Raw genomic sequence first — 22644 nt, 5'->3', positions numbered from 1 at the left:
GCAGCATGCTGCGATTGCATGCGAAATTCTGATCACACACACCTATATAAGTCTATGTGTGCATGTGAAATATCACACTGCAGTCGGATACCACCTGAATGCAGTGCGATTCCCTCGGATGCCGGCAATGGAGGAGATGGAGAAATTAATTTCTCTGTCTCCTCCGCAGCTGTGCTGCTATCCTCTCATGCAAGAGGATCGGAGCACCGACGCTCAGCTCTATCCTGTAGCAGAGCTGGAGCCAGGTCATTAACATCTCGCATCGGATGCCATACTTTAATGTAACTACACTTTAATGTAACTCTGGCTTAAAGGTGCTATTGACATAAAATGTCAATGTTGGTAACAACCCAACCAATCCACACAAGCAAAGAAATAAAACCATAGATGTCCATAACTTAATTTATTTGTAATGAGAGATGACACAGTGAAAAATTACTGAAAATATGAAGAAAAAGGTGCAAAAATCCATGAAAAATCATGACACCAGCTGAAATCTATCAGTAATTAGAAAGCAATCCTGCCACTTAGTGAAAAATATCAGCTAGTTTAAATGATGGCCTATAAAAAGGTGTCTCATTGCCAAGGTTCCAAACAAGAAACATCTCATGATGGGTAAAACCAGTGAGCGTCTCAAGACCTTCGCAACCTTATTGTTTCAAAACATACTGATGTCATTGGTTATAGAAGAATTTCTAAACTACTGAAGGTTCCAGTGAGCACTGTTAAGGCCATAATCCGGAAGTGGAAAACACATCAGTTTACCATAGTCTGGCCACGACCAGATCCTCCCTGAAAGATTTCAGACAGACAAGTGAAAACAATTATCAGAAGAGTTATCCAAGAGCCAAGGACCACCTGTGGAGAGCTACATAAAGACCTGTAGGTACAATTGTTTTAAAGAAAACAATAAGTAATGCACTCATCCTCCATGCACTTCATACTTACCACGCCATATTCCATTGCTGAACAAAAAGCATGTTCAAGTGCTCAACATTTACATAAGCCTGTGAAATACTGGGATAATATAGTCTGGTCAGATGAGACCAAAATGTAACTCTTTGGATACCATAATATACACCATGTTTGGAGACCAAAAGACACTGCATATCACCACAAAAACACCATACCAACAGTGAAGTTTGGAGGTGGGAATATCATGGTATGGGGCTGTTTTTCAGCATTGGTAAACTTCATATTATTAATGGAAGGATGAATGGACTAATGTACCAAGACCTTCTTGATAAAAATCCACTGCCATCTACCAGGATGATGATGAAACGAGGGTGGACATTATAGCAAGACAAAGATCAAAAAACATACAGCCAAGGAAACTTTCTCAATTTGTTTAAGAGAAAAAAAAAACAAAGCTGCTAGAGTGGTCCAGACAATCACCTGACCTAAATCCAATATAAAATGTATGGAAGGAACTAAAGCTCAGAGTTCATAGAAGAAGCTGACAGAACCCTTAGGATTTGAAGAGTGTTTGTGTGGAAGCATGAGCCAAAATCACATCTAAGCAATGTGTGCGACTAGTTTCTCCATGTATGAGGAGTCTTGAAGCTGTCCTCACCAACAAAGGCTTTTGTACAAAGTATTAAATACATTTCAGTAAGCGTGCTCAATGCTTTTTTTTTTTTCCCCTGTGTCATTTCTCATGATTACACAATTTAATTTATGGACATCTATGGTTTCATTTCTTTGCCTGTGTGGATTGGATGGGTTGTTATCGACATCTTTTGAGAAACCTTTAGAAATTTATATACCTATAAACATTGGTGACGTTCAATACTTATTTCAGCCGCTATAGATACACGCGCGCATACACAAACACACGCACTCACATTATATATAACTAGTTATGATCAGTGGCAGCATTCTTGTAATATATTGTCCACTGGCCATCAGAATAAGGAAGCTCTTGAATCATTTTACTCTTTTGTTCTTTCTGTATTTTCACAATTTAAGAGCTCTTCCTTTTATTGACAGGATACCGCTATAGTCCATCCAGTCCCAATCCGGATGACACCAAGTAAAATTCACCTGCAGGAAATGGAGCTTAAAAGAACTGGAAGCGGTGAGAGACCTTCATATGATGTTACACTTTCCCAAACGCCTTAATGTTTACTACAAAAACCATTTTCTTTAATTGCTTTATGGTATCATTTTTGTGTTTCTGTAATTTCCATCAATGCGTCTTGACTTTTTCCATACATGTTTTGCGATACAACATTTAAAGCGCACCTGTCAGCAGGATTGTGCCCCGTAAACCACATACACTGTCAGGTGGGTGACATTACACTGATTAAAATGATACCTTGGTTGATGAAATCCATCCTGTGATTCTTGTGTAATCTTTACTTTCAGTTTGGAGATAATGACATGTTTGTGATTCGGAGCGGCCTGTGGGGGGCGCTCTATCTGATGCTTTGCTTACATATTCATCTGTATGCTCTTATGACAAATCACTGATCCTTCACTGACCTGCCTCCTATTTTACCTAACCCCGCACTACTAGATGCGTTATGTAAAATAGGAGGCAGGTCACTGAAGACACAGTGAGCTGTCATAAGAGCATACAGATGAATATGTAAGCAGAGCACCAGATAGAGCGCCCCCCACAGGACGCCCCGGAGCATGAGCATATCATTATCTCCAAACTGAAAGTAAAGATTACACAAGAATCAGAGGACGGATTTAATCAACCAAGGTATCATATTAATCAGTGTAATGTCGCCCACCTGACTGTGCTCCGTAAACTACATACACTATCCTGGTGACAGGTGCGCTTTGAAGGGATGGAAGGAGGATGTTTTATGACCGTTATATCCAGTGACAGAATTTGTTGCATATATTCAACCTCTTAAGGCTTATCAGATTGTAACTAACTTGTTGAAAAGAGTTTTTCCCAATAATTCAAGTTATGCCTTATCCATCGTATAGGTGATAAATTGCTGATCACTGCGGGTCTGACCGTTTGTACTTTGCAGACCCCTCTTGAACATACTGTAGATGAGAGATATATGTGCGGCCTCCTCTCCTCCATTCATTGTCTGAGTGTTCAGAGTACAGATCTTCGGCACTCCCTTTAAGCAATGAATGGGGGCTATGTGTGCACACCTCTGCTCCACTCTTTATGGAGTTGCAGCACTCTGTTCTTGTTTTTCCAAAATCTTGATCTCAGGATTGCTGGGGGGAGTTCCAGCGGTCAGGCCACCCACAGTCAGCAAGTTATCACCTATCCAATGGATTGGGGATAACTTTTTATTTTTTGTGAATAACACTTTGAAAATGAACCCCCTGACCCACCTAGCTGTATCTATTTTGCTTCTTATCGCATTCCTCTTTTCGCAGACCCATTATGATTTTTCTCGGTCTGTGCAGAAAATCACACGTGTGAATTGGCTCATTGACTTTGTTTTGGCAGTGATCAGTCCGAGGCTATCCAATCTACTGTCACTCTTGATCACCCTTCGTGTGAATAGGACCTTAGCAGTGTTCTTGTTGGCCACTTTTTTTATTCTCGATTTTTTCTTGTCATGAAGTACAAAACTATGAAAAAATCTAAAGCTTTATGTTAAATGCCAATTTATTTATTTTTTACATTTGCTTCTACAACCTCTAAACAAATTTATGCATTGCAAGAGAACTATGGGCAGCTTGGTGGCTCAGTGTTCGCACTGTTGCTTTGCAGCGCTGGGGTCCTGGGTTCAAATCCCATCAAGGACAACATCTGTAATGAGCTTGTATGTTCTCCCCGTGTTTCCGTGGGTTTACTCCGGGTTCTTCAGTTCCCTCCCACACTCCAAAGACATACTGATAGGGAATATGACGTATGAGAACAATATTATGCAAACAAATCACACTTTTTTTATTTATAAATACAAAATTTTAAAAAGACATATGTAATGAAAAGTGGCATAAGTACATTGATAGTAAGCTATAATAGAAATACCAGAAAACTGTCCGATCACCTAGTAGGACAAATCCATATATGGAGCCAACAGAGGTATGGGTATATCAAACCCATGCCCTAACCCAGCTGTAAGCACATAGAACAACAGAGCTCCATAGAATGCTAAGGTGCACAGTGCATAATTAATAGATAAACAATTTCATTTAGCACTCAAAAGTTAATACAGATATAATAATACTCACATATGTATCTATTTGTATGCCAGTCCAGTTATCATCAACCCTACGCTCTTTTCGGCGCTGTGCCTTCTTCTAGGGGACCCCTAGACATGTGGCGTTCGTTTTTCACACGTATCGGACACACACACACACACACACACACACACACACACACACACACACACACACACACACACACACACACACACACACACACACACACACACGTTTTTTTTCTGGCAGCATGGATCACATGGACCAATACAAGTCTATGGGTCCATTTAAACACGTACCGCACACGGATGACAACTGTGTGCAGTCTGTGTGACACATACCGCATTTAATGCATTCAAGAAATTACTGATTTTTAAGTGTTAAATATAATAAAGATGATAGTTTGCTTGTAGAGCTTTCTATTAAGCCAAATAAATAAATGAAAAAAAAACAATGTGAGGTCCCCTCTATTTTTTTTTTAAACCAGAAAATGTAAAGCAGACAGCTGTGAGCTAATATTATCAGGCTGGGAAGGTCCCTGATCTTTGGGCCCTTCTCAGCCCAAAAATACCAGCCCGCAGCCGCCCCAGAAGTGGAACATCACAAAAGATCCTCTAATTCTGGTGCTTCTCCTTGGCTCTTCCCAACTGCCCTGGTGCTTTGGCAATTGGGGTAATGGTTTTTGGGGTTGATGTCAGCTTTGAATATTCCAAAAACACAGCTGGCATCAAACCCTGATGTTAGCAATGGAGAGGTGTTTATCATATCTCATGTATTATGCTCCACTTCTGGGGCAGCTGAGGGCTAGTATTTTTAGGCTGGCAAGGGCTCAATATAACCATGGAATTTCCCAGCCTGATAATATCAGCTTACAGCTGTCTGCTTTACCGGCTTCAAAAAATAGGTGGGACCCCACGTAATTTTTTTTTTATTTATTTGTTTGGTGTAATAGCTTTTAAAGCAGTGGTTCTCAACTCCAGTCCTCAAGACCCACCAACAGGTCACGTTTTCAGGATTTCCTTAGTATTGCACAGGCAATAATCCCATCACTTGAGCAATACTAAGGAAATCCTGAAAACATGACCTGTTGGTGGGCCTTGAGGATTGGAGTTGAGAAACACTGTTTTAAAGCTTTCTATCATCTATCTATTATCTATCTAGCTATTATCTTTGCACATCTTTAACACTTAAAAATCAGTAATTTCTTGACTGCATTATATTGTGGTACGTGGCACACGGATGCCACAAATGTGCACACGCATGATACTCTGATTGAAAAAAAACATACACACGGATGCTGATAAAAAAAAAAAAAAAACACGCACAGATGGTGAAAACGGAACGTCCCACACTGTAGGAAGGAACCATAGATTTTTCTTTAATGATGACCAACTCCTAAAACTTTTCATGCTATTTACTCGTTCGGTCTATCTGCATTTTTCTAGATTCTGCCAACCCCACAAGTCCTATAAATGTAAAGCCTCAAGAACTTCCAGAGGAAAGCTCATCTGTTAAATTTGTTCCTGGGAACCCAGTTGGTAAGTTGTGACTTGATGACTAGTGTCTTTTATACATCATACTATCCTTTTGATTTTGAAATGTAAGTCTGTTTAGTGCAAGAAAACAGATTTTAAACCTTTTGACCTGACATGATCTATCATTTATATTTTCTGTATGCTGGTTAAAAAGTACTGTAATTATGAACCAAAATTTTAATTTTTTATTTTTTTTTTGTATTTGATTGAAATACAGTGCAGACTGAGTTTGCGATGTTGACCACATTACCTTTTTTTTTTAACATGTGTTAAGGACATGATTTTCTGACACTTTATTAAAGAATCAGTACTATACTCTAATATGCCAAAATGGAGGTGTTTATAATGAGTTCAAATACCAGATAGTTAACAGCTACAATATATCAAACTACCTGTATATGTGAGCATCCATGGTTGAACCATGCGAATTTCCTTGTATGGGATACCAGGTAGCGGTTAAAAGAACCTCTATAGATTTAATGTGTCGGTGTGTGCTGTTAGTGCTTAAACAGGATTGAAGCCTCATTGCCGTAGTGGTAACACTTGTTTGAACCCAGTATGAAAAAAGCTTCTGCCCTGAGCGTTCCCGACTTCACTAGCTATGGGCTATTCTGTGGGCAATAAAGATTCTCCACTAATCCTATGCGTTTCAGAGATACTGTCCTCCTTCCTCAGGGATTACTGTTCCAGGGCAGATAGCAGTCTTTTATAAACTAGTATTGATATTGATTAATTTCCCAGTATCGCTAAATGTACAGATAGTTTTTTTAAATTTGGCCATAGCTATTGACGTCACGAACGCTTAGGACCGCAGTTTTTTCATATGGTGGTCAAACAAGCGTGACCGGCCGAAACGCTGTGAACACTACAGACAATGCGGCTTCGATCCTGTTTAAGCACTAACAGCACACACCGACACATTAAATCTATAGAGGTTCTTTTAATGGCTACCTGGTATCCATACAAGGAAATTCACATGGTTCAACTGTGGATCCTCACATACACCGGTAGTTCGATATATTGTAGCTGTAAAATATCTCGCATTTGAACGCTCATTAAAATCACCACCATTTGGGCATATTAGCGCATAGTACCCCCTCTCGTATTAATACATTTACTGAAGCACAAAGGCAGATGGTTCATTCTTATATGCAGCTTTATGCACCTGGTATTTTATTTTTCCTATCTTAATGGAAGCGCTGTTTTTATTCTTACTTCTGGATTTTCTGACACTTATTATAGGTATGTATACTTATAGGTATGTATGACAGGTTCTCCTCCTGCTCTTCTTAGTACAGATTTCCTCATAGACTGCACAGCTTCTCCTGTCCATACAATGGCTGCTGGTGGAGGAGCAAGTGACCAGACCTGTCCATCAGCCTAGTCCAATAGAAAAGCAGTTTTCTCATGTAAGGTTTTCCATTGGAGGGGACTGATGGACAGGTCTGGTCACTTGCTCCTCCACCAGCAGCCATTGTATGGACAGGAGAAGCTGTGCAGTCTGAGGAAATCTGCATTAACAAGAGCAGGAGGAGAACCTGTCATATGTATATAATAGTAAGAGCCATGAAATCATGTCCTCAACACATCTGATAAAATAAAGATAATGTGGCCGACCCCATTAACTCATTCTGTAGCCAGCAATAGACGGTGTAATACAGCGGCTATAGGAGGCAATACTGTGTAACATTTTTTTTAATGAAATTCAATTACAAAAATTTATTTTTTAGCCCTAATTGTATGAATTTAAAGGAAACCTGTCATGTCCTTTATTGCTATTAAACTGCCCCCAATGTCTTGTTAGTGATGCACAGTGCGTCACTAACATATATTTATCTCAAGCAAAACGTCCCAGTATTTGGCGCAAAAATCACTTTTTACTCTGAGTGCCCCACATACCTTCTGTTTCAGTCATAGGGGTGGGCAGCTCTAACTTTTCAGTCACAATCAGTCAAATGCGTTTTGAAACTCTCCATGCCCATCGTATTGGCATTCGTTCTTGTCACTGCTCCCTACGTCACCGCATTGTGCGTCACGAACAATCACTGGGGGCAGTTTAATAGCAATAAAGGACGTGACCGGTTTCCTATAAGTAAGAAAAAGAAATGTCCCCACAGGTGTCCCCTTTACAGAAGTATTCCTCAATAACCATTAACATTTGCTGCATAATGTTTCGAGTCCTGACAGTTGGTCCTCATCCTCTTACAATATGCTCACACTTTCTCACATGTGACGATGTAAATTTTTGGTGTTTTTTTTTTCTTGCGTTAGAGTTGTTTTTTTGCTTCTACTTAGTTGCAACCCTTGCCTCCTATTAGTGCCTTAGTCTTAGAGAGCAGAAAGGGTAAGAACTTGACCCGGTCATGGGACTGCCTCTTTCTACTGGGAAACTACAGTTTCCGGAAGCTCCTGGCATCTCTCCTTAGCTGCATGCACCATATAAGTATTGGCTTTAGTCCATCTAAAGTTGAAAAACTGAGTCTAAACAATGTTTCCCTGATTTTGCAATGATCCCCAGTAGCACATTGTATTACCTCACAGATCTGCATCACAGGCTCTGCAGGTTGTTATTGGAAGCCATCAACTGTCAGGCACATTACTAAAGGGAACCTGAGACCATGAAAATGCAGTCCAATTTGCAGGCATCATGTTCTAGAACACAGGGCGCTGTGCCGATAGATGGGTAGATAATGCAAATGGTTTCTTCAGAGAGGAAGAAGACAAACTCTAGTGCCACCTATTGGAAAGTGTGAGATCTGGTGCGGCTGGGTGATCTCACATCTACACTGATAAGGGACAGCACCCCAAAACAGTGTGTGCAAATTGGCTTTTATCCTAAGTAATCTGGAAAGGCTCATTAAAGAGTCGATATTGACTTTTAGGATTGCTATTTTCAATAGGTGGCAATAGAGTTCTAGTTTTCTTCCTCTTTGAAGAGGCACTTTGCATATTTAATTTCCCAGAGGAACATTGCGAGGTTTAAGTCTCCTCACAGTTGCATGCCAGGCTTGGAATGTCACTCTCCACAAGGACAAACGTTACCCCCGGGATATTGATACATAGTTTTGTGAGAGAAGATTAAGTAGAGCCTGTGTTTTATCATTTAAACTCTTGCCTTCTGGGACTTTCTGTCCAATGGGCAGCCCTATGGACAGCTATCTCTGGATGGACTCTCATACAAGGAAAGCTGTCAGTCCCATAAAGAGGTTTACATGATAAAAAAAAAAAAACAACAGGTTCTACTGAATCTTTTCTCACAAAACTATACAGGTAGGTCCAGAAATATTTGCACAGCGGCACAAGTTTTGGCTTTTTAGCGGTTTACTAAAACATATTCAAGACAGTGTTATATAATCAATATGGGCTTAAAGTGCAGACTCTCAGCTTTAATTTGAGAGAATTCACATCCTAATTGGAGTAAGGAGTAAAGAATTACAGCTCTTTAATATGTAGCTGCCTCTTTTTAAAGGGGCCAAAAGTAGTTAGATAATTATCTCAAAAGCTCTATAATGGGCTGCATGGGTTATTCCCTTGTTAATCCATCAGTTAAGCAGAAAAAAGAGTGGAGCTGATTACAGGTGTAGCATTTGCATTTGGAAGCTGTTGCTGTGAACCCTCATCATGTGGTCAATAAAACTCTCAGTGGAAGAGTAACAGACCATCATTGGGCTGAAAATAAAGAAATCAATCATAGCAGAAATGTTAGGAGTGGCCAATTCAACAGTTTAATACATTCTGCAAAAAAAGTGCATCGGTGAGTTTGGGACCTCAAGAAGGCCTTGATGTCCACAGAAGCCAACTGTGGTGGATGATCGTAGAATCCTTTTTGTATAGTGAATAAAAACCCCTTCACAACATCCACCCAAATGAAGCACACTCTCCAGGAAGTAGGTGTTTCAGTATCTAAGTCTACTATAAAGAGAAGACTTCATAAGAGCAAATACAGAGGGTTCAGCTCAATTTACAAACCATTTAGCAGCCTTAAAAATAGAAAGGGCAGATTAGACTTTGCCAAAAACATCTAAAGAAGAAAGCCCAGTTCTGGAAAAGCATTCTTTTGGACAGAGGAAACAAAGATTAACCTGTACCAGAATGATATGGAGAATGGGATGGCTCATGATCCAAAGCACACCACATCCTCTGTAAAACGTGGTGGAGGCAGTGTGATGTCATGAGCTTTCATGGCTTCCAGTGGCACTGGGTCACCAATGTTTATTGATGATGTGACTGAAGACAGAAGCAATCGGATGAATTCTAAAGTCTATAAGGGCTATGTTTTCTACTCCGATTCAACCAAATGCAGCAAGGTTGATTGGACAGCACTTCACAGTGCAGATGGACAATGACCCAATATATACTGCGAAATCAACCTGGGAGTGTGTTTTTCTTGGTTTTTTTTTTTTGTTTTGTTTTTTAAGGCAAAGAAGTGGAGTATTCTGCAATGGCAGAGTCAATCACCAGATGTTAACCCCAATGAACATGCATTTCACATGATTAAGACAAAACTTAACGCAGAAATTTCCACAAACAAGCAACAACTACAGTAAAGATCTGACCGAGCAGCAGAAAGGAGGAAACCCAGCGTTTGGTGACTTCCAGGCTCCAGACAGTAATTGCCTGCAAAGGATTCTTTACAAAGTGTTTAAATTGAACATATTACTTATGGTAAAGTTAATTTGTCCAATTAGCTCTGAGCCCCTGAAAAGAGGCGGCTTTGTAGAAAAATGGTTGCAATTCTTAAACATTTCACAGAATATTTTTGTTCAACCCCTTTAATTAAGCCTGAAATTCTACACTTCAATTCTGTCTCAGTTGTTTCATTTTAAATAAATAGTGGCATGCAGAGCCCACATCTCGAAAATTGTCACTGTCCAATATTTCTGGACCTGACTGTTTATCAATCTACTCAGCTCCCCCTGCTCTATAACATTGTACCTGCAGATTGGATGGCATTTTTATGGTGACAGGTTCCCTTTAACCTTGCTGAGCAGTGCAGTAGTATTACTGTTAGAGTATGTTCACACTTAGCACATATGCTACTTTGTATAATATTAATCTATTTCTACCGCTGCATGGTGTGAAATAATATATTTGTTATGATTCTGCAGCAGATGGTTATAGCAGTTCAGATAGTTATAACTCTGATCCTGAAGAGATTGGAAGTGTGGCTACAAGGCAACGGTGAGTACTAGTTCTTTTTGTTCTATTTTTGTTCACCTTTTCCGAATGTGTATATGGCTGTGTGCCCACTGTGCTTTTTTTTTAGCGTTTCCGCAGCGACAATTCCGCTGCAGAAACGCTTAAAAAACGCTTGGTAGAAGGTCTGCCATGTTCCCCAATGATAATCCGTATGTGCTGTGCACATGCTGCGGAAATTTCCGCTGCGGATTATCATTGCGGAAAAAAACACAGCACTACCAATTATTTTGCGGAATCGCGGCGTTTTCACCGCCATTGACTTGCATTGGAACGCATGTAATCCGCATCACTGCATCTCCTCCGGACCCAGGTACCATAGTACCTGTAAAAAAAAAAAAAGAATAAAATAAAAAATAATTGTTATACTTACCTTCTGATGGCCTCCGGTGTCCTTATCTCGGCTTGCCGGCAGCTCGCGGTAGACTAAAGGACCTGTGGTGACGTCATCTAGTCATGTGACGGGTCACGCGACCGCTGACGTTGGCAGGCCATCAGAAGGTAAGTATATATTTATTTTTTACCATTCTTTTACGGTCACACTATATAAATCCATGCCGGTTGCATGGTTTTATATAGTGTGACCAAGTTGACAAGCACTTTCCAAGTGATGCTAAAATAGCTTGGAAAGCGCTTGTCAACCCGCATGTGGAAATGCATGGGAAGAACGCTTCACATCCGCATGTCCCTGGCAGGAAAAACGCATGTACAATCCGCATGTACAATCCGCATGCGTTTTTTTTTCTGCCAGGGAGATGCAGAAACACACAGGGAAAAATCCGGAGCATTTTTGCATCGTGGGCACATAGCCTATGTGATTATTTTTTATTTTTTTAGTTTTTTTTTTTTGAATGGGGTGAAAAGGGAGTGATTTCAACTTTTATTTATTTTTTTATATTTTTAAAAAGTTTTTTTTTTACTTTACACATGCTTCAATAGTCTCCATGGGAGACTAGAAGCTGCGATCATCAGATCACCTGTGTGTAGCAGAAATGCTCACTGGCTATGAGCGCTGACTGCTGGGCGGCGATCATAGCCTCCTGGCAATGACAACAGCCGGGGTCTCCTGCAGACCCCGAGTTGTCATGCCAACCCACCGGCAACCCGCTTTCATGTGACACGGGCGCCAATGGGCAGGATTAGTTAAATTAGGTAGCTTCTGGCATCGCCTTGTTAAATGTTGCTATCCGAGATTGACTGCGGCATTTAGCATGTTAACTGTGGCGGGTGGATCGTGATTCCACCTGCGGATGTTAGTGGCACATGACAGCTGATCAGATCAGCTGTCATGTCCCCAGAAAGGTGCGGGCTCATCGCCGGAGCCCGCACAAAAGGGAGAGGTCCGACATGTGCCGTATACGGCACATGTCAGCAATGGGTTAATATTTTCCTTTTATTGGACTTGCTAGTATGTGTTATCTTGTAGGTAGTTTCTCACATATTTCTGTATTTCAATAACCACACCATATCTTCTGTATCCTCCTAACCCACACTCTACAGTCACGACAAGGTTACCTTGGACCTGTTGGTCAGGTTTTTCTTTTGACTTCTTCAATCTAACATCTACCTTGGTTTCACGTTGAAAGTATAGTAATAAAACACACATAAAAAAAACAAGAAAAAAGCCACAATGTTCTTAGCCAGTAAACAGAGGAGTTGCCTAAGAATCAGATGTTGAAATAATTTCTCTACCTGTGTCCTATGTGATATTTAACCAACGCCCTAAAAGACACTTGTTTCTATGGCAACTTGGCTCTGTAAAGTCTGTTCCACCTACTATGTAGTTTAGCTAGATGACTTCAATGATGCAGAGTCGGTTGCAGTGTGCAAATGCAGCAGCCCTCCTCCCGTTGTCTTGCATCTATTTAGCATTGGTTACTAGTTTGGGGCTCGATTTGTGGCTTCTTGGTTCATTAGGACATTGAGCAACATTTCTGTTATGAACGCTCATAAATAGAAGCAAGAAATGTACAAATTGCCGAGGTGACTTTAATGGTGAGTTACTGTGACTGTGATTGTCTTAACTCTAAAGTGTTTTCTTGTTTGAAGTGTCATTGTTTTTATTGTAGGTCCCATTCTGGCACTTCTCCAGACAGCACAGCACCACCACCTCCTCCACCAAGACCACATGCATCCCATTCTCGCTCCTCATCCTTAGATATGAACAGAACATTTGCAGTTACAACAGGTGAGGACTTCTGCAAGTTGCTAACTGGATGTAGAAAAAGTTCATAGTAATTTTTTTTCCTTTGGTAAGAATAACAGTAAATGTGAACTAAAACGGAACTGCTGCAATCCTTAAGACTGCACTAATAGCTTAGAGACATTTCATACTGCTCTTGTCAGGGAATTCTTGATAAAATAGTATTGTCCATCTTCCGATCTCTTTAGCAATGTACAGTTGTGCTCAAAAGTTTACATACCCCGGCAGAATTTTTCCTTTCTTGGCCTTGTTTCAGAGAATATGAATGATGACCATGAGAGGAGAAAAAGTTTTTTTGTTATTGGTTGGGTGAAGCCATTTATTGTCAAACTACTGTTTTTTTTTTCTTTTTCAACCTTTGTCCAAAACGCTGCTTTGTACAGTTTTAGCACAGTGGATGAGATTTATAGAAATCCCATGCCCACTATGCTTCTGTTTGATGCCGCGTAAACTCACCGGTGGCGCGGGTTTACGACCCGCAGATTGTCAATTTCTGTTGTGGAGAAGCCCTAAGCGCTGCTATAGCCTGATCGTAGCCTTAGCCATCTATATGGTCATGGGAAGCTGAATAAAATGCTACCTTGATATCTGTGATCTGATGTCTTATTCCAGAAATATCCATGTTTGTCTTGTATGTAAATGAGCTGTTCAGGGCTTTTATTCTGTACACTGATCTGCTTGAGAATCTGCCTCCATAGATTCTTTCAAATAAAAGGGAGAGTTACCAGTGTGAGACGTGTAACTAACACAGAACAGGAGGTCTGAACTTTGTCTTCTTACAGACACATTTGCTGCAGCTCTCACAGCTCTGCTGTATTGTAATAATATTATAACCCTGTCTACCTGTGAGCTGGAAGGTGAGAGGAACCTGCAGATGTGTCAGGTATAATCACACACAGCTCTGCAGTGAGATCAGGAGAGCAGCCATTACACATCACACTGGTAACTCCACCTTCATGTAAAACAAGCTGGAGGCAGATTCTCAGAGATCTATGTCTGGCCCATAGCCCTGAACAGCTCATTTATATATGAAAGAAACATGGATTTTTCTGGAATAAGACGTATGATCACAGATATCAAAGTATCATTTTATTCTGCTTCCTATAACCTAAATGCCCATATAGACGTGTTAGGTTTGAGCCTACAGATTCCCTTTATGTTGAAGCGCCAAAGTAATGAATGTCACAAGGATAAGAGGTCTCCTCCATGATATTCTTATGTGCTAAGAGAAGTTGCCACCACGTTCACATTTTTCTTTTTCTTTGCTCGCACACTATATTATGGAGAAGTGCTGCAGCATTGGCAGCTGCCTCACTGGACAACTTGTCGCATGAGAATGTCACCTTATTTAAATGCAGACCCATTTTATGTGTAAGTGTGCAACGCCTGATATCTAATAGATACAGATATATCTGTATCTATATAGATATTATATAATGTTTTGGACTTTATGGCTTGCCTTACTAGATGACGCACCCCAAGTTTAGACAGCAGAAATGGTAAACTTATTTCTTACTAGATAAAACTTCCCTGTTGGTGAAAAGAAATGGAGGGGTCAAGATCAGGGTAAAATAGGGAGATAATTGCTCTATGTTTAGTGATTGTCTACACCATATGTATTATACACACATGGCTTTACAGCATACACATCAAACTCTGGCCCATGGGCCAAATCTGGCTGCACAGTGATTTATATTTGGGCAGTAACACCAGAACAACCACCCCTATTTGGAGCCATTATTCTGTATGGTGGACTTTGTGATGCCCATTATACTGTATACTGGTTGGCCCGCAGCTTTGTCCAAGTTTTTCATTTTGGCCCCCTGTGTGTTTGCGTTTGACTTGCGCGCTTTACAGCATGCACATTCTGTACACAGTCTGCAGTGCACAATTATACACAACACTGCTGCTTGTGCAGTACACGCACACTCAGCTCTGCTAGACACAACCCTTCTACATGTGCACACACAGCCTTGCTACATCAACAAACACAGCTCATCTACAACACACTCAGCTCAACTGCATTATCTAAACAAACACACATAGTATATACATTAGCACATTTTTCCTTCCAGGCATGTGACTGATCACATAATCAGAAAGGTCATTTAGCTAGTTAGGCTTCCTTTCCTGTCCTGTACTCAGGGGTGGATTAAGAGTAGCTAGGGCCCCAGGCAGTTTAGAAGGCGCGACACACACACACACACACACACACACACACACACACACACACACACACACACACACACACACACACACACACACACACACACACACACACACACACACAGTATCATGTGACATGTCACATGATCCCCTGTGATAGATCATGTGATAGTTCACGTGAAATTAATTTGGCACAATATTAATTATAATTATTTTTTTTAGGCTGTGTGCCCACTGTGCATTTTTTAAGCGTTTCTGCAGCGGCATTTCCGCTGCAGGAATGATTAAAAAACGCTTGGTAGAAGGCCTGCCATGTTCCCCAATGATAATCCGAATGTGCTGTGCCTACCAATTATTTTGCGGAAGCGTGGTTCTTTCGCAGCCATTGACTTGCATTGGAACACATGGAATCCACATCACTGCATCTGTACATGCAGAATCCATGCGTTTCAATGTGCAGATGGTACCCGGGTTTGGAGAAGAGGAGACTCTCCTCCGGACCCGGGTACCATAGAAGCTGTAAAAAAAAGAATAAAATAATAAATATTATACTTGCCTTCTTATGGCCCCCGGTGTCTTTATCCGATGCGTCCTGGCTTGCCGGCAGCTCGCGATGGTCTGAAAAGGACCTGCCGTGACGTCATTTAGTCATGTGACGGGTCACGCGACCGTGGACTTCGGCAGGCCATCAGAAGGTAATTATATATTTATTTTTTACCATTCTTTTACGGTCACACTATATAAATCCATGCCGGTTGCATGGCTAGGGAAATTGAACCCGGCTTCTCAATGATGTGATAAACTGTAGTGAATTTATTTTATGGGGAGGGGCAATCACTTTTTCACACAGGGCCTGTAGGTTTGGATTTCTTTTTCCCTTAATAATAAAGACCTTTATTTAATAACAGCATTTTGCATTTACTTGTGTTATCTTTATCTAATATTTAAATTTGTTTTGTGATCTGAAACATTTAAGTGTGACAAACATGCAAAAGAATAAGAAATCAGGAGGGGGGGGCAAACACTTTTTCACACCACTGTATATGTACTGTAACACTGTAAATGTGGGAAGAGATGGAAGCTGTTCTGTATCCTGTCCTATGCCACACTGTAAGCAAGTGTGATCATGTACATGGTCTTATTGTCTTCTCTCTTATAACAGGACAGCCCCAGACTGCTGCAGTGACACATCCACCTGCGGTTCCTCCCCGGCCTTTACCTACTCAGGTATGTGACAATAAAGACTACTGGTTTTAGGGTCTTCAGGTTTTTTTAGACACACTGTTAAAATTAAAACATTCAAAAACAACGTATGACAAAGACTGATCATAACCCAGCATGTTTGTAGTACTCGTCCTGCCCTCTTACTTGGTGTGCCCATACTGTGTTGTTGAACAGTTGGTTAGAAACCATCTTCTGGTTTTGGCCATCATGTAGGATAAATACCACCTCCATTTGTATAAAAATAATGCAACTCCCTATAATTACTGTGATTACTCAGATATTGGAAATCTTTATTTAGGTCAGATAATTATAGAGCAGGTCATTATGACCATTTACATCAAGTACTACTACAGCCATCCAATAATTATACATGGAGCGAGAACTCCTGATCCATTTTAATCAAGTCTGAAGTATAAGGGCAGGTTAAAAATTGTAATGGGCTATGTATTTGTCACAGTACTTTGTAAGACGCCTTATATAAATCTTCCAGCTAACAGGCATTCTGCCACAGTGTAAAGCTGACAAGTGTCACGCATTGCAGTATATCTGTATTGCAATGCATAAGCCCAGTGATCAGAGAAATAAAAGTTGAAGTCCTATAGAGGGACTAAGTAAAAAAAGTAAAAAAAATACTTGCCAAACATATTGCCAAACAAAAAGTGTAATAAAACACTATCAAAAAGTGGAATGGAAATAAAAATGGTATTGGTGAAAACGTCATCTTGTCCTGCAAAGAACAAGCCACCATACAGCTCCATCAGCAGAGGAATGAAAAGGTTATAGCTCAGAATAAAACAATGCAAAAACAATTCTTTTTTCTCTATGAAACAGTTTTTGTGTAAAAGCATCAAAACATAAAAAAATTATATAAATGTAGTATTGCTGTAATTGTACTGACCCGAAGAATAAAACTGTCTTCTCACTTTTTACGGAGAACTGCATAAAAAAAACCTCAAAAACAATTCCTGAATTGCTCGTTTTTGTTCATTCTGCCTCAAAGCGATCAAAAAATGTTATGTGCCCAAAAGTGGCACCAATAAAAACATGAACTCGTCCCGCAAAAAAACAAGACCTCACATGACTCTCGGCAGAAATATAGAAAAATTAATGAACAAGTGTGACCACCTCTATAAGAGCTGAAGTTTTGGCAGTTTGCTGGTCATTTAGATCTGTTATCACAATGTCAAGGAGTAAACACTGCAAAGCAATTGTTGCTTGCTCATCAATCTGGGAAGGGTTGTAAGACCATTTCAAAACCATCTGGAGTGAACAATCTTTCCACCTGTAGAATGATTGACAAGTGGAAAACATGTTCAGCTTCTGTTTCTCTATACCATGCTGTCCATAGATCGAACTGCGTGTACACCATAACGTGGTCCCTTTAATTTCTTACACACTGCTCCTGCCTTTTGGCCTAGTTTTTGTTAATTAGTGATAGTGTAATGTGTTGCTCATCTGAGGTTGTATTTACCCCATTTTAACGCCTTCTGAGGACAGATGTGTTTTTTTTTTTTTTTTTTTAATGCTCTGAAATGTAAAACCATAGAATTAAGGGGGTGTACTTAGTTTTTCTCCTGATTGTACGTCAACCTCCTCATTTAGTTATGTGTATATTGGAAATATTTGGTGATGTTTACGCAACTAAAATCTTCTGAACAGTATCAAGTAAAGGTAAATATATAAAGAATTTTGCGCCTACTATAGTTATATGATGAGCATATTGCATCTCGTTGGGTTTATTAATAATTCAGCAGCACTTTACTATTAAAGCAAGTCTCTCGGCAGAGTACAGGTACAGGTACAGGTGCTCTGTGCATCATGGCTGGGCCAAACATTTAACTGCACCTTTCCACCTGTTTGTTTTCCATCTATCTCTGCCCTTCTCTGGCTCTATAACGCCAGAGCTGGCAGTCAGAGGAAAGGGTATTTATAGAGAGAGAATAAGCCGGTGAGAAAGTGCATTTAAATGTTTGGCCATGCCATGATGCACGGAGCGCCTGTACCGGGTTTGATAAGTCATTCTGTTCTGACAGTCCCTTTTAAAGGGAATCTGTCAGCAGGTTTTTTCTATTTCATCTGAGAGTACCATGATGTAGGCAAAGAGAAGCTGAATCCAATGTATCACTTAGATTACAGGATGCAGCAGGTCTGACAAAATCAGAGCTTTTAGTTTTAGCAATACAGCAGAGCAAGCTAACCCTAGCATACTAGGCTCTGTATATACAATGTCCATAGACAATGAGGTGCCTATCAAAGGAGGGGGGGTGTTGGACCAGGAGGCATGTTCTGCTGTGCCCTAAGTTCCTAGTTCTAAAACAATCATTGCAAGCAAACAGCATGGAGCTTGATAAGAGGCATCGCTTAAATCTGTGTTTTAACCCCTACAGCATGCTGTCTTCAGTTTGCATAGTAAAAATCTGCTGACTGATTCTCTTTTAAGCAAGGACATGCACAGAAAATTAAGACATTACCAAGTAACAAACAGGTACAGAATGAGTGAGGGCCCTGCCTGCAAGCTTACAACCTATAAGGAAATAGGGGGGACACAATAGGTAAAAAGTGCTTGTCATGTACATCATTACAATAGAGGTTTATATAGTTGCATGAACCGGTCATCTTTCAGTATCTAAGTACAGTTACCCAGTGCTATTTTATGCATGGAGGATGTGAAGACAGATGAATAGGAGGGACCAGATTCTGAGGAAAATTTAGAAAGGTGGAACAGGGAAGAGTTCAGTCGTGAAGTGAGGTGGTAGGCCTGTCTGAGGAGAGATATTTTTAAGCATGCTTTAAAAACACGAAGGCTTTATATTAATCGGATCGTATGGAGTAGTGCATTCCAGAAAACTGGTGTAGCACAAGAAAAGTCTTGGAGATAGAAGTGAGAGGTTCGAATTACGGAGGATGTTAGTCTTGCATCATTTGCAAAACAGCGGGCATGGATAGGGTGATGGACAGATAGATGAGGAAGGAGCTGTATGGTGGTGCAGAATTATGGAGAGCTTTGTGGGTGAAAGAGAAGTTTATATTGTACTCTGTAGCGGATGGGTAACCAGTGCAATGACTGGCACAAGGTGGAGACATCGGTGTAGTGGCTGGTAAAAAAAAATAAAAAATACAACCCAGGCTGCTGGGTTTTTACTAGTGCATTGAATGCAAAGCTTTGCTTGATTATGTCCTTGTCCATATTCCTTACAGACATCTGGCTCACACGTGCACCGCTCAGTGGATGCGGAGGGTCTTGTATCTCATTCAAGTACATCTCCTCAGCAAATTCCAGAGCAGCCAAATTTTGCAGACTTCAGTCAGTTTGAAGTATTTACATCATGTGTGACAGAAGAGCAAGCGGAGGATCCTGAGAAACCAGAAGTCGTACAGGTGTGGAGACCTCAGAATTCATTAGGGGAGCAAGGTTTAACAAAGTATTTCACAGTTCTAGAGAACCATTTTATAACCTAGGCATTTTATTCTGCTGCTAGATTCCATTCATGATGGCTAATGTGATGTGATTTTTGTGTGAGCAATATATTAACATTGTGTTTTATTCAAAGCTGCGTTTCTTGATATTTGGTATTACATGTTCTTCAATGTCCAGTAAATCTGACAACCATTTCTCTACAATTGTTTAATGTTATTTATATTATAAATAAAATGTTTGGTTGGATAATTGTATCCTTATCTACTTAACAGGCTGAGAAGCCATCAGCTGATGGGATCCGTAGTGCCAAGGTAAATGGACGCGTTGAAGAGAAAGCCGTTGCTGCTGCCCCTGCAAATCCAGTAAGTATGTGTATGTACTTTCACAGGGGTTCATTGGTTAATGAAAAAAATACCGCAATCCAAAATACAACTTCATCACAAAGTTATGGAAGAATCAAACAAAACAATTGTTGGCACATGGAAATTTCTGTACTTTGTGAGTCCGATACATACAGGAAATTATGTCAGTGGATTGACATTATAGGATGAGTCAATCCATACATTCCAATTAATAAAAAGCTTGTGAATTTATTAGGCTAAGGGAAATAGCTCTTTCAGATATGCAGTGTTCATTAATTCTGTTAATAATTTCAGCAAGTGTCCGTGTCTTGGTTTTTTCCAATAATAGGCTATCTTCATTTTGTGACTGATACAATGGATCATAATGTTTTTATAAATCAAGGGGAAAAGCATCTACATTTAGCATTAGTAGCACTTGTTCAGCTGTTAGAGATTTTATGATTACAAATTCTGGATAAAACCTCACTGATCGCTTTTCATAATGAAGGATGAGTACAACCCCGGGAACACCTTCCTAACCGTGAAGTATGATGGTGGAAATCTAATACTTTTAGGATGCTTTTCTGCAAAGGGGCAGGACGACTGCATCGTATTGAAGGGAGGATGGATAGGGTCATGTATTTTTTATAGATTTTATAGATTTATTTTTTTTTATATAGATTTTGACCACCAACCTCCTTCCCTCAGTAAAGAGCATTGAACATGGGTCATTGTTGAGTCTTCCAGCATGACAATGACCTGAAACACACAGCAAGGGCAACTAAGGAGTGGCTCCATAAGAACCATTTCAAGGTCCTGGAGTGGCCTATCCAGTCTCCAGACCTGATCCCAATAGAAAATCTTTACTGGAGCTGAAACTCCATGTTGCCCAGCGACAGCCCCATAACCTGAAAGATCTGGAGAAGATCTGTATGGAGGAGTGGGCCAAAATCCCTGCTGCAGTGTGTGCAAACTTGGTCAAGAACTACAGGAAACGTCTGACCTCTGTAATTGCAAACAAAGGTTTATGGAACCAAATATTAAGTTCTGTTTTGTATGGTATCAAATACTTATTTCATGCAATAAAATGCAAATTATGTAAAAATCATACTATGTGATTTTATGGTTTTAATTTTTAGATTCGGTCTCTAATATTTGAAGTGTACCTACGATAAAAAATTACAGACTTCTCCATTCTGTGTAGGTGGGAAAACTTGCAAAACCAGCAGTGTATCAAATACTTATTTTTCCCACTATGTGTTAATGCGTGCGTACTCATACGTGTAATATATAATATTTTTTTTTTAAAAATCGCTTATGTAGAAAAAGATTGATGCATGTTTGGTATTTCCGTAACCAGACTGATATGGACAATCACGTTTCCAAGTCACTTTTACAGGACAATGAATGCCGTAAAAAAAAAAAAATAATACAATGGTGGAATAGCATTTTTTCACCATTTCATTACACTTGCAATTTTTTCCCTGTGTTTCAATATATTATATGGTAAAGTGAATGATGCCATTCAAAACTGCAACTCATACCCTCAAAAAAAAGAAAAGAAAACTCTTAACTCAGTGGAAAGAAATCTGCTTAGACCCATGGGTCCTGAGAGTTGTCGAGTTCGGAGTAAAAATAAATTTCTCCTCCTATCCTCCAGAGAGGATAAGGTTAACACCGCTCTCCTCTCAGAGTCTTCAGGCCACCCTGATATCCAGTCTTACAGACCTATTGTCCTCAGGGGTGATATCCCTGGTTCCTACAAGAGAGATAGGCACAGGGCATTATTCCAGACTCACACCGAGTTATAATCAATCTAAGGTCACTGAATCAGTATATCCACTACCAACAATTCAAGATGGAATCCATCAGGTCGACTTTCCCCCTGATAGGACAGGACCATGTCATGGCCACAATCGACCTCCAGGATGCATATTACCACATCCCCATACATCCACTTCACAGGAGGTTCCTAAGATTCGCAGTGGCTCATGGGGATCAAATAGTCCACTATCAATTCAATGTTCTCCCATTTGGAATTTCATCAGCCCCACGAATATTTACAAAAGTCATGGCAGAAGTGATGTCTTATATCAGGGGTCAGAACATTTCAATAATACCATACCTCAACGACCTGTTATTAATCGGGCCCTCAGTACCAGTACTCCGAGAACATCTACAGTTGACCACTCAGATCCTATCGTCTCTGGGCTGGTTAGTGAACCAGAAAAAATCAGAGATGGTTCCCTCCATGACAAAAACATTTCTAGGAGTACTATTGGATTCCCACAGCCAGATGTCATTCCTGCCCAAACAAAAACAGGTCATGATAAAAGCAAAAATCAATGTCCTAAAGAGCAGAAGATCAGTATCATTAAGAGACGCCATGTCGGTCCTCGGGTCTATGACATCCTGTATTCAGATGGTGGCCTG

At 40.2% G+C, this 22644-nt stretch overlaps 1 protein-coding gene across 4 annotated transcripts in view; it reads left to right on the top strand.

Annotated features, from left to right (window-relative positions):
- Window positions 1-22644, top strand: part of REPS1 (RALBP1 associated Eps domain containing 1) — a 115417-nt gene that overhangs the window by 80582 nt on the left and 12191 nt on the right. For all 4 annotated transcript variants that reach the window (XM_073671340.1, XM_073671341.1, XM_073671339.1 and 1 more), the window contains 7 exons: window positions 1990-2077; window positions 5574-5666; window positions 10772-10844; window positions 12929-13047; window positions 16391-16455; window positions 19651-19830; window positions 20143-20232. In XM_073671340.1, coding sequence (XP_073527441.1) covers window positions 1990-2077; window positions 5574-5666; window positions 10772-10844; window positions 12929-13047; window positions 16391-16455; window positions 19651-19830; window positions 20143-20232 — 708 coding nt within the window. The remainder of the gene's footprint in view (window positions 1-1989; window positions 2078-5573; window positions 5667-10771; window positions 10845-12928; window positions 13048-16390; window positions 16456-19650; window positions 19831-20142; window positions 20233-22644) is intronic.

This window comes from Phyllobates terribilis, unplaced genomic scaffold (genome assembly GCF_046119375.1).
Source record: "Phyllobates terribilis strain yellow unplaced genomic scaffold, ASM4611937v1 Scaffold_3__8_contigs__length_932513732, whole genome shotgun sequence".
Classification (NCBI taxonomy): domain Eukaryota; kingdom Metazoa; phylum Chordata; class Amphibia; order Anura; family Dendrobatidae; genus Phyllobates; species Phyllobates terribilis.
This window is presented reverse-complemented; position numbering and strand designations above follow the sequence as displayed.